General features: G+C 38.0%; 1 protein-coding gene across 4 annotated transcripts; it reads left to right on the top strand.

The window, feature by feature from the left end:
- The first annotated feature begins 882 nt into the window (after window positions 1–882).
- On the top strand, window positions 883–14034 carry LOC122771715 (excitatory amino acid transporter 1-like). 4 transcript variants are annotated; one of them, XM_044029431.1, is made up of 10 exons: window positions 883–926; window positions 9135–9330; window positions 9442–9579; window positions 10189–10396; window positions 10523–10707; window positions 10880–11054; window positions 11232–11465; window positions 11534–11728; window positions 12770–12904; window positions 12985–14034. In XM_044029431.1, exons 2-10 carry the CDS (start codon window positions 9165–9167, stop codon window positions 13112–13114), a joined length of 1566 nt encoding a protein of 521 aa, XP_043885366.1. In that variant the 5' UTR covers window positions 883–926; window positions 9135–9164; the 3' UTR covers window positions 13115–14034. The 4 variants fall into 4 exon arrangements, with proteins under 4 accessions (XP_043885366.1, XP_043885367.1, XP_043885368.1 ...); XM_044029432.1 differs by lacking the exon at window positions 883–926 and adding an exon at window positions 7613–7654; XM_044029433.1 differs by lacking the exon at window positions 883–926 and having other exon boundaries at window positions 9010–9330; window positions 10523–10565; window positions 10650–10707.
- Window positions 14035–14209: the final 175 nt, after the last annotated feature.

Genomic DNA, 14209 nt, shown 5'->3' with positions numbered 1-14209 from the left:
TAGAAAACCTAAAACTAGATTATACTACTTAAAACAAGGGAAAACAGGTAAACTAAACTGGCACACACTTATTCATGATAGTCAATTTTAATCATTTCAGTGGCATTTAAAACCAAAAGTCAGCTGTAACATGTTGTGAAGACAAAGTTAGATTTGAGGAGATATCCAGGCAAAAAGGTTCATCATAGATATGAAGTATGGAGTATGTTCAATCAATTCAAAACCACATGATTGAAAGAACATTGACACTGACACACACACACAAAAAGATTTTAAAGTAGCAAAGTCATTAGGTCAGGGATTTGGAGAAATCACACACTTTATCTTTAAATCTCCTGGTTTGTCCCTATAGTGAAAAAGGAGTTAACCCTCCCTCTTTTCATCCAGATTAGGGCCGTCTTTGCCCGATGGGTTAATTCTTATCCACTTTAAGTCTTTTACATTTTATAAAGATTGTGCATTTTTTTCATATTTGAACAGACATAAATGGAATTATGGATTATGGTTTATCTTTGCAACTACACAGTTTGCAGCGTTAAATCAACACTTAAAGAGTTCATTTAACACTGTGTCCAAGTGTATTTGGTCCTTATCAGAATTGGTCTTAAATGAACTCTTTCCTAGGGAACATTCTACTCAATCTGTTGTTGTAATAACTCTGAAAGAGTCATTGAACGTTGACACTGCGAAGATTTAATATTATCATGGACACTATCAGAGAAAAGAACATTTCTTTAGCTATTTAGTTTTTAATTTAGTTTGCATCAACCACACTGGGTAGGACACTTAATGGGCAGGACCTACAAAAGTCAAAGCATGAACTTTGACCTGGAAGCCAAAACAGGCAGAAACAGCCCATACTCATTTCACGGTAACAAACAGTCACTGGGAAGAGCAGGGTCTTGGGGAAGAAAAAATCATTAAAGGTAAGAAATAGTTTATCTGTTGCTGTTGTTTTTGTCTACTGGTTCAGTGTGGTGTGTAAAATACACAATACAATAAATAATGACTGTTACAGGCATTAAGAGGAGCTTATTACAGTTTATTGATTGGTAGCTTGTCCATATTGAAACAACCAAATGTGCTGAATGTTCACTATTGATCCATCCAAACCAAAAATGGGTCACCACCTGGTGAGTGGCAAAAGTCAGTGGCAAAAGAAGAAACCTGTTACCCTTGTTACAAAAGTGCCTACTATGCAGAACAAATGTCCAGTCATAATAACTAGCTGTGTTGTGGACACTGTCCACTGTCTCTCTACGCTGTTGATGTGGGATTGCAGAACAGTGAGTGAGTAACGCTAAGCAAGAGAGAGCAGATGATGTGATGCCTGGGAAATACTACTTCCAAGATCTCTGTCTCACCAAAGTGACAAAGACTGACTTTGAACAAGATCCCAAGGACAATCACTTGTCCAGATGCAGAGTGTGCTGCAGATCAATAAAATCTGACTCTTACAAGTTGCCCTCCCATCTGTCTCAGCACATTTGACCCTTGAATTTGAGGGACTGGTCCTGGAAAGTCCTTAAATTTGATGTCAACCAAGGTATGGGAACCCTGTTCTCTGGTAGGTCCATGTCATCTCTGGCGTTCTAAATTGTTGCAGTGTCTCAAGAACCCTGTGACAGAAATGGATATAACATTGTAACATTTAGAGAAATATTCATACACCTCAGATTGTAGAATTTGTTTGCAGGGACGCAATGTGTGGTGTTCTGATAGTCGGAGAACTCCCTAGAGTTGTCATTGGTTTGCATTGCAGAGCAAGCATCTATTATTCTTCCATGTTTCTTCTTCTTTCTCTTCCGCCAAAAGTTTGGCTCTCAACTCCTCCCACAGTTTTGAGAAAAACCCCACACATAACAAAACGTGCGATTTGATCGGAAATGGTGTGCCGTGACTTTTCTAAGCGTTTCGAGTAACCATGGCGACAAAAAGAGCAAAAAACTGCAAACAATTTCCACGTACACTTGAATTGGAAACCATTTCATCTAAAAAATGATCAGAACCCAGGCGACTTTGGAGCCTCACAGTGTCGTCATATTTAAACGTAGGTCACAAGACTTGAGACTTTTCTCACCTAAATCAAAGTTTTGATATCTATTACGCTTTCTAAACAATCGCAGTTTAAGTTTTGTACGTTTTTTCTTTTGACATTTTCAGATTTTATAATGAGTTGTATTGCGCCGTTAGTGGCACACTCAGCTGACGTCCATGAAAATAATCACAAAAATCGCCAAACTCTTCTCCTGCCCACAATTTCCTACCTACACAGACAATGTTTACACAAAAATGTTGCTACAGTTGCTGCTGTGTGTTGTTTTCATTTTCATATGACTTGCATTTTTCTTAAAATCACCTAAAAGCTCAGAGAGTTCTGGTGAAATGTCCCATTGAACCCCATGTTAAAATTCTGCTTTAGAGTTATTTTAAAACTGTAATTTCTCTGTCAATTCACACCCGTTTTTCACACATTTAAATGTGGGAGCTCCTGAAAGCCTCCTGTTACTCACAAACCAAACATTTAATCTCTATGATCAACCGTTCTTGAAATATGACAACTTTAAAACATGTTGCTTTCTCTGTTTTTCACCGGTTTTGGACACCCACATCGGCAGCAAGAAGCAGTTCCAATCAAAAGACAATTTTGTAGTTGATAATATTAATCTTCACACTTTTTTCAATTTCAACACTTTAAGATATGAATCATGTGTTTGTAACTCAAGTTAAATAAATAAATAAATAAATATATACTGCCTCAGCTATCTTAACAAGGGATGAGCCATTACAATACTTGGTATTAGTCTGATACTGGTCAAAATCACTTGATTAAACGTCAAGATTGATACAAAAATTGTTGTAGGCTTCTATTTTTTCTCAATGGAAGAAGAATATTTGTTAAACAGTTGGAGAATTATATCTTTGAAATATCTTGAAATGGAGCAAATGTGTTGCTAAGCCTAACCCCCCAATGCGTTGTTAAGGTCTAAAATAACCCCAGAAGTGGAGAGGAACTGCAACTAAACTTGTAAACGTACATTATCATTTAAAATGCATTTTTGGGCTCCTACACAAATCTCAAGTCAATAATGAATTATTCAAATTGAAATGATACTTGTTACATGTTATTATACATTTAATGTGTCCCTAATTCTCTTGCCCTCACCTTCACCAAGAAGCCTGTAAGCTAAGTGTGTCCAGGCATAAGCACAGTGTATTAAGAGGTTAAAGGTTTGGCAAAGAGGCAGGTGGCTACGAGTTAGGCTTTTGTTAAAGATCAGTCTCTTATTAACGGCAGCAGAAGTAACCATAGACATGACCACATTACTGTCATGTACAAGAAGAAATAATTCACCTTATTTCACCTGAAATAACTCAGGTGAATTATTTCAATCATTTTGGATTGGATTGGATTATTGTGTACTACTGTTGTTTAGTTTTTGTTGGATTTGTTGGATTTCAGTTTTGGTTTTGTGGCATTGTTGCTGATATTCTGGGTTATATTCTGGGCTATTCTTAGGGCAAAATAAGACTTGAGCTTCAGTCTATTCCTTTTTTGGCTGATTATTTTCAAGAACAAAGCAAATAGTTTGTTTCAGAGAGCCAATCCATGGCCATGTAAATTTATGGCTGTGCAGATCTGTGAACATTTTGAACCTTCTTCTGCACATCTAGACACAGACCAGTGGGGGCGCTGTGTCTGAGAATTAAGACATTTTATCACTAGCTTATTACCAAGCACCAATGATATTGCCTCAATACAGGATCAGTGTTAAGGTGCACGGCTATAATTCCTGGCCATGTCTTTACCTTTATATATAAATTTATTATGTATTACTTTACAACCTTATATATGTATATAAATATTTATATATAATATATATATTCTTTATGTTGGACACTTTAAACACCAAGCAATTAATCATTTAGAAACAACTGACAAAAGAATCAGTAAGGAAAAAATCCTAAGTTGTTTCACTGCTATTTCACTATGAACTAGCATTAGCCGCCTACTTAACTGTGGGAACTGCTCCAGTTAGGACAAAGTCGGGTTAAAAATATGTTGTGCAGCCAACAGGCTTTACAAAGTAAGGATCAAGTCAGGAACAAAATGTCTGGTTTAAAAAACTTAAGCTTGGCTTAATTCACGAGTATAACACAAATGACGCACTTCTGGTGTTAGCCCACTTTTGTAAGTGTGCCTGTGATCAGTTCAGGTCAGTGTCTGTATAGCACAAAATCCCAGGACACTTAACAGCAGCAGCAGTTTCTATGAGATACACGACAACATGCCAACTCCATGCAGAAAGGCCCTTGTTTCAAACCGGGTCATGAACCTGGGTTCTTTTTTTGCTGCAAGGCAACAATGCTAACCACTACGCCACTGTGTGTCAGAGTTAGCAAAAGAGCATATTTTCGTGGTCTCTTGGCAGATCAACACAGCAACTCACAATACAGGCTTTACAGTACAGAAATAATACATTTCCAAAAGTACAGTGTAATCTGGAGTACCACAAAATATGTGGTGGGCTTAATAAATGTGGTTCATTTTAATCCATCTCTTGAGTTTGGTTTTAAAAGTTGGGTAGCTGGTGCGTTCTCTTTCCAGTAGTCACTGAGAAGCCTGTTTTCTTAAACTAACTGCGTCTGTGCTGCATATAACACAGTCTCCTCTGATGGTTGCCCTCTATGGCGCTTTTCCAAGATACAGTTCTAGCACGACTCGACTCGGTTTGGTATCAGGCCGGTACCTCAGTACCTCCTCGGCATGGGCGGCGGTCATCATAGCACTCCGTCTGACACAGTTGCTGAGCTGAAATACGGCTGAACGGGTTGTATTTCAGCTCAGGATCGCCAGCATTCGGCAGTGGAGTTGCTCTTAAATATTGAGATTATAAAAATGTCCTTGTAGATGTTGCTATCCTTCTGCTTTACAGACCCACTCAGTGGGGGGAGATGCAAGCCCATGTAATATCTTGAAAACAAGACAGGCATCTAAATATGTACATGAACTTGACCGGCCCACAAAGAGGCCTGACCTCAACTGGAAACAGAAGACTTTGAGCCAGGCCGTCTCGTCTCAACCTGACCTCATAAACGCTCTACACAATGAATGGGCACAGATTCCCATAGAAACACTTGAGGAAAGTCTGGTCAGGCGTCCCAATACTTGTGTCTATATAGTCTATATATATGATGTTTTGTGCTTCATTACTATAGATGCACAGAAAGTGTAGAAAGCAGAAATGAACTGAAATGTTTCTGTACGTCTGTAGTGTCATCACTTTGTGGAGAGAGATGAACTGAAACGGTGAGTCAGTCGGTCACATGTTTCAGATACTTACATTGATGAAACTAAACGAGGACTCTTGTAGCTTATCCTTAAATAGCTTAATCAAATAATCTGTTGTTGTTGTTTTTACAGCCAGCCCTTCATGTCATTTTAATTCAATCAGAAACTAAATTCAAAAGCAATGGAAAAGGAGCTTTGACTGAATATAATTCTCCTAAACCTAGAATTATAAAGGTGTAGAATAAAGCCTCTTCATTAAAATGTCCCTTTTTAATTAATTGAAGAGAGCAAGCACATCTTCATGACTTGAGTTTTTAAGGTGATTAAATAATGATTGTTTTAAAGTCTACTGACTGAGAGACGTGTATAATGGTGGCTTCTAGAAACTGAGCCCTGACCAGTTACTGCACACGGACCCTAATCTGCTTCTCTGGCTAATTTGAGCAATGAGGAAATAAACCCCCACCCTAAAGCTGCCCTATAAGCCTGGCTGAGATCCATTGATGTCACATATGCATCACACAGCTTGCACATGCTTACTGCCACTGTACTCAACTCTAACTGCTGTGATACTGATATCTGATGGAATTGGCTGGATATTTTAACAGTTCATGCACGACTTCAATTCAATTTTTCTGGTTGTCAGGAATCATGTAAAGCACAATACAACAGCCCATTTAAAGTCAAACCTAGGTTGAAATCAACTTGTCTTCATAATAGACGTAGATCGATTTTAAAAAATCAGCATTATTATTTGTTATTACTCATTTTCGTATCAGAAACTTGATAAATGTTGCCAAGTCACTAAAACTAAAGTATTATTTTAGTTTTTTTTTTAGGTTTTTAATGATCTGTTACGTGCATTATATATATTTAGTTTATATTATTCATTTTTTTGTGGGAAAATACCGTCTGTATTTAATTGAAAATGAGAAAAATAGAACATGTCTAACTATATATGGGCCAAAAAACAATCATTATCAATAATCAACCATGTCTAATTTCTAAAATCAGCATCAAAACCCATAGTGCTTTTGTTCAAAATGAGATAATATCTTAAATATCTAAAAAGACCTTTTCTATCAATGATATTTAGTCACAACATTGAATTTAACATGTAACATTTTCTATAGGTTCTGTGTCTAAGCCTCTGTAAAGTCTCTGAAAGGCAAACAGCGGTTTCTCTGGTTGCGCTGATTGTTGCAGAGATTTTGATTTAACTTAAGCTTTGTTGGAAAGAGCTCGTCCTCTGTCAGTCTGCCTGAATCCCAGAATGATGGTATTAGATGGCCTAGAGTTGACCTTTGGGACAACTGTCCTTTGTCCCAGTTGTACAATAAAGATATAATGAGGCACACTCTGTAGACAAATGATGGGTGCCAGGGTGATTTGCCAGTTTCTAACTGAGTTGTTAGATTTGTGCTTAGGAATGGAAGTTGCTAATTTAAAGAAGGCCCAATTATAAGTCTTTGTCTTACACTGATGACGGAGAAACAAAACTAAAACCACTCTTTTTTGACAGCACTGTCTCTCATTTATAACGTTGGTATTTAACATGTGCTGGCAATCACAACAATTACCTCCACCTGTTGAGAGGGAGCAACCAGTTGAGGCTATTTTGACAGTTTAACATACATAGAGACAGAATATACAAATACAAACATGAATATACTGTATATCCTTTATTTAATCAGTTAAGAAAGTCTCTTATTTAACAGAGACCTGGTCGAGATCAGTACACTTCAAAGTTGCATCATAAAAAAAGCCCTGAAAGGGGAGTAATGAGTAAAAGATGCACTGACACACACTTCCCTCAGATCATGGGTGTTAATGACTGACTGTATTAACATTATCTATTTTCAACTCTGAATGTCCATTTAAAGAAAATATAGAAAAGCTCAGAAAATTCAAGTGGCTCAATTGAGATAAACAAATAAAATAATGCATAAAAATGTACTTTGCGTACCAAAATGAAATACAGCAGCTTTAAACCTTACAACAACTCACTCAGTAGATCCATCATTTAAGTATAGTAAATACACAATGGCCTCACATCACACACAACAACAGTAACGTTTCCCACGGAGTGTCATGTAAACAACAGCATCGCAACAGGTTAGCTCACGTGGCGTCAGGTAATTCACTTCATTACGTCACAGATAGTCTCGTGAGAACGTCTACACATGAGACTAACACTACAGTAAACAACAACTCTCATTATGAGAGACTCATACCTGAAAAGAGGAGTAACGAGTCAAAGATGCACGGACACACACTTTCCTCACAACATGGGAGACACAGGAGTGAAGTGCAGCGTAAGGTAGCTCAACAGCGCTACGCTTCCCCTACTGTTGCCCTCAGGTAATTACAACTGCTTTAGATTAAAATGGCATTTTGAACATAAAGCATAAGAAAATACAAAAATACTGTACTGTAAAAAGTGCTTTGAAAACATGATTAAACATTAATAACTTCTCCTTCTTTTTAAAGCTCGACGTGATGTTCCTATTTCAAATGTTCACAGTTAATTACATGTTTATTTCTTCAACTGTTTGTTTTTTAAATGTTGCAATAAATACTGTACTGTGGACCTGTTGACAATATGGTGACACTGTGACAACCTTTTTAAAATCCTGCTTATTTGTATGTACAGTAGATTATATTTTGTCTTTATTAATACTTTCAACATGATCAAAACATTGTTTACATGAGCTGTGCTCACTTGTCTTCATAAGAATCTAATTTACAAAGTTTAAAAACATTTGGTCAGATCACATATTCTGCCCTCTGTCATATTAATTAACATATTTAATTGTACCTGTTGTGTAGTTGGTGGTTATGGTTACTATGGTTAGCATTGTAGACAATGCAGCTTATTCACTTTTCCTCCGTCAGCTGCCTCTCATATCTTTAAATTCCTCCCTGGACATGTACAGTATTTGGATTCTGCTGTTTCCTTTGCATTTGCTCCTGCTCCACTGTTGTCATCACCTCCTGCTCCTCCTCCTCCTCCTCCTCCTCCTCCTCCTCCTCTTCTTCCTTCAGTGAAGCTCATGAGAAAGGCCATAGCTCACTCCCTACACTGAGATGTTTTAATCCAGTCTTTGAAGTGGAATGGTCAAAAAGAGCTGCTTATGGTTTAAATACTTCCCAAACGGAAACCTCGACTATTGTGTGTCGGGATGATTAGACTGTATCAATAACCTGGAGTAAAACCTCTCAAGAGCTTATCTCATAATTGGCAGCTATACAGTCAATGAGTCTTTAACTTGTCAACGAGATACAGTAGAACAGACCATCAGGATGCAGGCAGGTGATAAAACACATGTACACATGACGTGTACATGTGTACATGTTTTATTTACCACTAGTATGCTGCCTTTTCTCGTGGACTCGTAAAGTGGATTTTGAATGTGTTGCTTTGAATCCTTAATGAGAACCTGATTTCCACTGTAAGTTGTGACTGTTGGTGAGTTGGTGCAACTCTGTCCTCTGTTTTTCCTCATTGCAGAGACACTCTTTCCGTCCATAAATGAAAGAGTGTCTCACCAGTGCCAGCGCCATCTTGTGTCCTGGTTTCATTCAGTCAAATGTTTAGGAACTGTTTCAAAGAAAATGGTTGTGTGGAAACTTTGACAATGTGCCAACTTGGCCATCAGCCAAAGGGGGGCAATAAGGGGGTTTGCTACTTAGTAACCATGCTGCATTTACATGTCCACAGACCATAAGTAACTGCTTGGGTCCCATTTTTAGGGTTCTTTATCTAAACACTGTTTTTATCTGTGTTTCCTTTTGCTTTGTAAACTAGTCCTGCACCAAAGTTGTTTTTGTTTTTCCACAGTCTGTGCTGCGTGGAAGGACTATCAAAGACATGCAACCAAGTTCTCATAGAAAGTCAGAGTTGGACTCTGCAACAGTTCCAGCTCTGGAGGAAACTCGATGTGAAAAACCATTTTCACACCAAACCGGATCTAATATTATGTCTTTTCTCAAGAGAAATGCTTTTGTTCTTCTCACAGTTGCAGCTGTTGCATTAGGTAAGTGCCCCTCTAATGTGTTGCTAACACTGTGTTTTCTTCTTAATTCTCTTTCTTGGGTGTTATTTAATTTGAATTCTGCCTTTGAATTGTAAACTTGTGTTTTCTTAGGAATTGTCCTGGGATTTTTTCTACGACGCAACAAAATGTCACCCAGAGAGATAAAATATTTAAGTTTTCCTGGAGAGCTGCTGATGAGAGTCCTGCAGATGGTGGTGCTTCCTCTCATCATCTCCAGTCTGATCTCAGGTTAGAAGCAAACTTCACTGTGACTGTGGATGTCCGTGCTCTCACACACATCGTTGTCCCAGTGAGACTAAATATCAAGTGATTGTTGAAACTCAGCGATTGTCTTTCATGTTTCAACATCCATCCATCGAGTTTTTACTGCTGCTAAAAGCTTTAATTTTCTATAATTTTGTCGTTAACAAGCAGATTTTTTTATTCTCTATGAAACCAAAGAGAGAAACCATTACTTCAAGCGTGTTTTTCTGCATTAAGTTAAGAGAAGTGAAAAGGGCAAATCATTATTCTTGTCATGTATGTGCTTACAAAACATTTTTTGTAGATCTACAATAATAGCATAACATTTACATATAATCAGTCAAATCACAATATACCATCATGATTATATAAATGTCTTTTTTTTGACAATATTTCACATAATATTGAAATAAAAGTGTTTGCTTTGACATTCCCCAGGTCTTTAAATGAGTCTTATTAGTTTAGAATATTCCAATAATTGAATATTCAAATCACATTGTTGGTAGAAATGCTTGTTTACAATAATAATTGTGTGTGAGTGTAAATATTCAGCAGGTTCAGACACTTAGAATGACCTTTTGTTTTTCTCATCAGGAATGTCATCAGTGAACAGGAAGTCCTACGGGAGAATCGGACTCCGGGCCTTTGGCTACTACCTGCTCACCACACTGTTAGCTGCGTTCACTGGCATTGTTTTAGCTGTCACCATCCAGCCAGGACACTCATCCAGAAGCATCCCAGTCACCGCTGCTGTTAAAGTGGAAGTTGTCGAGGGTCCAGATGCATTTTTAGATCTAGTCAGGTGTGTATAGAGATAATAATAATAATGATAATAATCATAAATTACACTGGATCTGTGAAGAGGCAATCAGACTTCTGCAGACTCGGTCCTTCAACAACAACATATCAGTGCTTTGTCTTTCTACAGAAACATGTTCCCCTCAAATCTGGTTGAAGCTTGTTTCAAAAAGGTAAGATTGTGCATAATCTATGATTTTGTCTTCATATTCATGCGATACATGCTCACCAACTCTCATGATTTCCTTATCATCCAGTTTAAAACAGTCTATTCCAGAGGTGCACCTGCAGGGATCAATGAAGCCAGTGCAACGAGTGAGATCAGCTTCTTACCCTTTTCCTTAATTTTCTAACGGGGTTTCATTTGTGCTGAACTGCTATACAGATTACAGAGATTACAGATTCACCTTTATTGTCATTGTACTGGATGGGGTTTAAACGAGATTATACACAGAACCTTGAATCTTATCATGATTACTTTTCTCAGATGATACAGTGGCAATGCCAGGTTCATCCGATGGGGTCAACACTTTGGGTCTGTTGGTCTTTTCCGTTGCCTTTGGTTACATTCTGGGCAGCATGGAGGCGGAAGGAAAACCTGTGAGGGATTTCTTTGACTGCCTGAATAAAGCTGTTATGAATCTGGTCAACATAGTCATCTGGTAAGTCTGGAGAGCTACTATTAAGACCAACTGGGTATATGTAGCATTTAGTCTTATTTTTTGTCAGTGTTTGTTGTGCTAAATGCTCACATAATCTCTTCATCTGTGCGCGTCTTGGATTTATAATCTGCAGACTCTGATTTTTTCCTTTTCCACTGCTGTGTCTGCGTATCACAGGTACACACCTGTGGGGATGTTCTTCCTCGTGGTAGGACAGGTAGTGGAGATGACAGATGTTGGTGAAATGGGCCGTGAAGTCGCGATATACAGTCTGACTGTGATCGCTGGCCTGCTGATTCACTGCTTCTTCACTCTGCCCCTCATCTACTTTGCTGTTACGCGGAGGAATCCCTTCAGATTCATGGGTGGTGTCTTACAGGCTCTCGCCACTGCGTTTGGGACTTCATCGAGGTGAGCCACAGTGTTGCTATTACACACAACAACCGTGTGTTGATGAGTGTTTTTTTATTTTATTTCAGTTCTGCAACCTTGCCAGTAACCCTCAAATGTATGGAGGTAAATCACAACATGGACAAGCAAGTGACACGCTTCATGCTGCCCACAGGTGCCACAATGAACATGGATGGTGGCGCACTCTATGAAGCAGTAGCAGCTTTATTTGTAGCCCAGACTCATGACATGGACTTTAGTTTGGGTCAAATCATTGTCCTCAGGTAAGTGAAAAAAGGAAACATTAACCATATGCTCTCAGTTTATTTTCAATGGACATCCTAAAGGTCCAGTGTGGTAAATATGTGAGTGTTTATTGGCAGGAATAGAATATACTAGCCATGTGTGTGCCATGTTTGTGCCATTAGGTTTCTACAACAGAAGTACAACATTGTGAAGTGTGATGTGTTTGATAAAAGGAGAGTCAAGTAGATCAGTCCTCTCTTTATTACAATCTACTGTGCTCTCAGGACATTTCAATACAAAGGCTTCAAATCCACAACAGAAGCACATTTTTACATTTACATTACATTCACTATGTGCATGTTTGTCTATGTTTGAAAATCTGGCTGAGAACAGGTTTGTCTTTTTGAAGTAAAGTGAGTTTAAGGGGAACGCTGAAAAAAAAGTAAGCTTTAAAGAATAAATATGTAATATTAACAGAAAAATATTGTAATATTATGAGAATAAAGTCATTATATTACAAGAAATAGTCTAATATTCCAATTCTCTCAGTTTATCATAAGAATCCATATCCTAAAGCATTGGCTCTCTGACGTCATCAAATCTTAATTATCAATGTGATTGTTCCCTGAGAAACTATAAACCTCATTAACATCACACAGATGTAAACCAGCAGCAGCCTTGCAGGCGACCTCTTCCACAAAAGAGAGGATTTCCCCCAAGTCTGTGCAATCCTTTCTTCAGAAAGTGACTCGGTTTCTTACCCAATCCTTTCAAAGCCCTGATACTGATGCTAACGTAGTGCTGATGTGCCAGAAGATGAAATATGTTCAAGTACAACTTCACAAGATGCTCCATGTTCCTCTTCTGGTCACAGGTTCCATCTGATCATCTGACATTTTGCTTGAAAATAATACTTTGACTATATTTCCATAATATTATGACTTTATTTACTTAATTGTCTTCTTCGTATGGAGACGCACTCACAGTTTCCTCTGATTGGTTAATCTTGTATGTGTGCATCGTCGTCGGGTTCTACCTCAGTGTGCATGACCACGACTGTCTCGTCTCCCTTGTTGCAGCTTGATTGTCACAGTAGTAAGCACAGGTGGAGCAGGCATCCCTCAGGCTGGAATCGTGTCCCTGCTAATTGTCTTGTCATCAGTTGGACTCCCCACTGAAGACATATCCATTCTTTTGATTGTGGACTGGATGCTGTAAGTGCAAATCATTTCCATCTGTAACATTAATGCAGTTCCTGCTATAACTTTGGGTCTTTGTGTATTTTTCTGGGCAGGGATCGTTTGAGGACTGCCACTAATGTCCTTGGTGACTGCATCGGTGTGGGTGTAGTACAGCATCTGTCCAGACATGATCTCCAGAGCTCCAGACCTGCAGAGGAAGACCTCCACCTGCAGGTGTCATGAAGCTGCTGATGGAAACATTTGATAGGTTGTTGTAAAAACGACTTGTTTTTCATCGTGTTTGAGGTGAATTTTAATGGTTTAAAGACAAACCTTCTCAGGAATATGATATCACTGTTGTAAAGACAAATGTCTTCCTCTCTGAAGTACCTGAGTGGATCAAGATCTACAGATGAGCGGTCAGAGATTTATTTTGAGTTGCCAAATATTTTCTTTCCAGCCTTTTACTCAAAATAGAAATGAAATTATATCTTCTTAGAAATGTCTGGTTCAGCCATTCAAAATAACATAGATGTCATAGAACTGGGTGTGTTTTCATAGGGAACACTCTATCGCCCTCTGGTGGCAGAGAATCAAACTACAAACTAAATACTCAATAATCCTGCCTTTTAGTGCACCTGGATCTGAAACACTGGTGTGTTTAATAAAAGAAAACAGATTGTTATATATAAGAGCATTTCACCTTGATGATCTTCACATACTCTGGTACTCCAACAACATTAGACTGTATGAAACATGCAGTTGTTACAGATGTAAAGAGCACTCCCTGTACAGAGCCATTTCAATATGGAATACTTACTAACATCACAATACTAACATCCACAAATATTAAAATCAAGGTGCATTGTTTAAAATGTAGAAAAAATGTATGAAAGCTGCATATCCTTCAGCTCACCCTGTGTGTTAGCAGCAAATCTTATCTTTGTATCTTGTCTTTGTCTTCAAATGAAGCTGTAGTTTACACGCTGGACCTTTTAGAAACATCTAATGAGCCCTTGTAACATGTACTAGTGTCAATGTATTATTTGTTTGTATTATGTGATAATATTTTTTCTACGTCAAATGTGACTCTCAGGAGGAGTAGCTGTTCTGTAATGTAATGACTCATGGAGACAATGAATAATAAAACGGACTAAACTGCATGTTTCTATGTTCTTTTTTACTGCTAATGTATTTTATATTCAAAATATTTCTGTATTTTAATATAATTGTACACACAAATAATGATAATAACAGATATACGTGCTAACCCTAACCCAGCATCAGTCTGGACAGTGATGTCACATATTGTCACCCTGTTAAAATAATAATAATGTT

The sequence above is a fragment of the Solea senegalensis genome, linkage group LG1 (assembly GCF_019176455.1).
Source record: "Solea senegalensis isolate Sse05_10M linkage group LG1, IFAPA_SoseM_1, whole genome shotgun sequence".
Lineage (NCBI taxonomy): Eukaryota > Metazoa > Chordata > Actinopteri > Pleuronectiformes > Soleidae > Solea > Solea senegalensis.
The sequence above is the reverse complement of the archived record's forward strand: the minus strand, read 5'-3'. Positions and strand labels throughout refer to the sequence as shown.

What these genes read in the sequence shown, in the direction of transcription:
- LOC122771715 (XM_044029431.1), top strand. Translation starts at nt 9,165, where the DNA reads ATGCAACCAAGTTCTCATAGAAAGTCAGAGTTGGACTCTGCAACAGTT. An exon ending in CTGGTCAACATAGTCATCTG is followed by an intron (nt 11,055 to 11,231) that starts GTAAGTCTGGAG and finishes TGCGTATCACAG; the next exon opens with GTACACACCTGTGGGGATGT. An exon ending in GCGTTTGGGACTTCATCGAG is followed by an intron (nt 11,466 to 11,533) that starts GTGAGCCACAGT and finishes ATTTTATTTCAG; the next exon opens with TTCTGCAACCTTGCCAGTAA.